Genomic DNA, 3,166 nt, shown 5'->3' on the forward strand with positions numbered 1-3,166 from the left:
CTGCTCCCCTCAGCAGTGTACTTCATCCATCTGCCTGTTCTGCTCCCCACTCTGTCTCTGGTGACTCCTCTTACCCTCCGCATCTCTGGCCTGTACCCCATTCTGTATAAATAAATAACTCTTTAAAAAAAAAGTCTCTCACTGGGCACTTGGCCTGAGTTGATATTTTCTCAAGCATATACCTATTATCCAACTGGATAAGTTCTAATGCTCAGTCACATTTTATACAATGAGCTTTGTAAACCTGTGCTCGATCATAGCATGACAGAGCAAAACTCCAGGTTCATATCTGCATTTTATTATTAGGAAAGAGGTGAAAATGTTGATGGGAAACTCCTCTCAAGAAGGGAGACAAACAAGGCATTCCTAACACTGGTTCCTTGTCACCTTAAACCCACAGGTGGATAAAATGGCCAGTCTTTACAACATCCAAGTGCGAACTGGCTGCTTCTGTAACACGGGGGCCTGCCAGAGGTACCTGGGGATAAGCAACGACAAGGTCAAGAAGAATCTGCAGGTTGGTACCTGTGGCCCCAGCCCTAGGCGGAGAGACCCCGTGGTGATGCTTCTAGCCCTGGTCTGTCTTTTGACCCCTATGTGGGCCAACTCTGTGCCCAGGTCTGGGTAATTACTTTGAAGAATTTCTTCTAAATGTTTTAATGACCTCACGGGATTGGGACTCACCTCAACGTACAGAGGAGCAAAGGAGGTCCAGAAAGCAACCCCTGTCCTGGTGGAACTCACCTCAGTAGCACAACACATAGCCAGGGAGCAGTTCATTTTGTTTTACAAAAGTGTTTTCAGGGCTCTCCCTGGTGGCACAGAGGTTAAAGTCTCAGTGCTATCAAGCTATCACCAGTCTCTGCAGCATGAGTTCAGTCCCTGGCCCTGTTGCTGACCCACATGGCAAGGCAGACCTCTCCTGTCTCCCTGCTGCTCCCCTCAGCAGTGTACTTCTTCATCCGTGTTCCTGTTCTGCTCCCCACTCTGTCTCTAGTGAATCTTCTCACCGCCCCTGCACCTCTGGCCTGTACCCCAGTTCTATATGCATAAATAAATAAATCTTTAAAAAAACAACCAAAGTGTTTCCAATCCACCCATGGGAGGTGAGTCACTCTGGCTGCCTGCTAGTTTCCCTTTGATTCTAGGCTGGTCATGTCTGCGGCGATGATGTGGATCTCATCGATGGGCAGCCCACAGGATCTGTGAGGATTTCATTTGGATACATGTCTACACTTGAGGATGCCCAGGCCTTTCTCAGGTTCATCATAGCAACCCGACTGTGCCCATCCCATGATCAGTCTCCCCTTCAAGTCACCCCCAAGGAGGCTGGAGCCCTACCAGTGGAGGATGAGGCTGGGAACGTGTCTGCTGCTGTGGACAGATGTAGTCCCTCATATCATGAAGACACCCCTGCAGACTCCCGGGTTTGGAACAACCTGCCCACTGCTGTGGATGTGGTGGGTTTGCACCCACCTCTGTCTGAGGCTGTCAGAACCCAAGACACCCCTTCAGAGAAAGCTCCAGGAATCCCTGATAAGGTCATTGGGACACACGTCATCACCAACCTTTATCTCTACCCCATCAAATCTTGTGCAGCATTCGAGGTAAGGGCTTTATTTATTTTTTTAAAAAGATTTATTTATTTGTGCATACAGAACTGGGTTACAGATGTGTGGGGGGTGAGAGGATTCACCAGGGACAGAGTGGGGAGCAGAACAGGCAGACTGAAGTCCACTGCTGAGGGGAGCAGCAGGCAGGGCAGGAGAGGTCTGCTGCACACACCATTGTGAGTCAGCTCCCTGGCCAGGGATTAAACTCTTGCTGCAGTGGCTGTGATAGCTTCATAGTGCTGTGCTTTGAATGTTGAGCCACCAGAGAGGGTCCCTTGAGGTAAGGGCTTTAATGGCAAAAGAGACTGCTTCTTTTCTTATTATTTACTTTAAAATACTATTTTGACAAAGTAGAAAAATGTTCAGGGAAGAAAAGTATGAAAAAAAATCAAAATCTCATTCAGAGTATTGTGACATACACTCGATCTAACCAAAAGACCGAAAAGCGACAGTATTGCGCATGAAGAGCACTTTCATTTTGCCTTTCTTGGCTTGGGATGAGTTTTGAATGTGGCTTTGCTAATGGGGACTCCTAAGAAGACCCTATTTCTGAGTGGTGAGCACCTCATACCTGTGATAAAATAGGGAAAGCGGGGAAAAGAGCAGGCCGGAGGAGGAATAGGAGGTCACTGTGGCACACAGCAAGTTCTGGGTGCTCGTAAGTTTGTGGAGTAGGGGGGTGGCTGTGTACGTCTGATACTTGTAACACCTGTGAGAAATTGGCTCTCCGTATCCTCAGTGAATCCTTCTTGCTCAACTCCCTTATGAAGCTAGAATCTCACTGCCCTGCCCCAGCTGAAAGCTCAGTCTATGTATTTCCAGTGTCTCTCTCTCTCTCCATACATCTATAACTCTATTGGAAAGCAAGCATGCATGTGTGTATGTAGGTATTTATGTTAGTTTGGACTCATGGACATTTAGCTTCATTGATGGATTTTCATCCAATACTATATTATTAATAATTTTGCTCAAACTGTTCCTGTTTCGGTCACTTTCAGTTGATGTCCACTCGTGCACCTTGCACACATATTACCCATTAGAAAAACAGGCTGAAGTAGGAAAGGGTGAAAAATGAATCTGCAAGGTGAATGAAGGTTTCTAGATTGCACACTATCTTTTCATTTTGCTTTATGTCTTGTTCCTGACCATCTTCCTCCAAGAGTATGTGGTGAATTTAGGAAGCCTGTCTGTGTTTGTGCAGTCCCTGTGTAACAGTGATAAAATCATTTTTCTTTTAAACATTCTATTTTTTTAAAAGATTTATTCATTTATTCATACAGGACTGGGGTATAAGCCAGAGGTAAAGGGGCAGTGAAAGGGTTCACCAGAGACAGAGTGGGGAGCAGAACAGGCAGATCGACAAAGTATACTGCTGAGGGGAGCAGCGGGTGGGTCAGGAGAGGTCTGTGGTGCTGTGCTTTACCTGCTGTGCCACAGGGAGGACCCTAAAATGTATATTTCTAACACAACTAGGGTGCCACAGAACAAACATAAACATCTGAATTTCGGACTCCTATATTCTTTCTATTTTAAGATTTATTTATTTATGCATA

At 46.1% G+C, this 3,166-nt stretch overlaps 1 protein-coding gene across 1 annotated transcript in view; it reads left to right on the forward strand.

Annotated features, from left to right (window-relative positions):
- MOCOS (molybdenum cofactor sulfurase) overlaps positions 1-3,166 on the forward strand; it is a 35,067-nt gene that overhangs the window by 15,009 nt on the left and 16,892 nt on the right. The window contains exons 7-8 of the mRNA XM_004683853.2: positions 401-517; positions 1,149-1,607. Of these exons, the coding sequence (XP_004683910.1) occupies positions 401-517; positions 1,149-1,607 (576 nt within the window). The remainder of the gene's footprint in view (positions 1-400; positions 518-1,148; positions 1,608-3,166) is intronic.

This window comes from Condylura cristata, unplaced genomic scaffold, assembly GCF_000260355.1.
Source record: "Condylura cristata isolate star-nosed mole 26May11 unplaced genomic scaffold, ConCri1.0 scaffold00016, whole genome shotgun sequence".
Taxonomy (NCBI): Eukaryota; Metazoa; Chordata; class Mammalia; order Eulipotyphla; family Talpidae; genus Condylura; species Condylura cristata.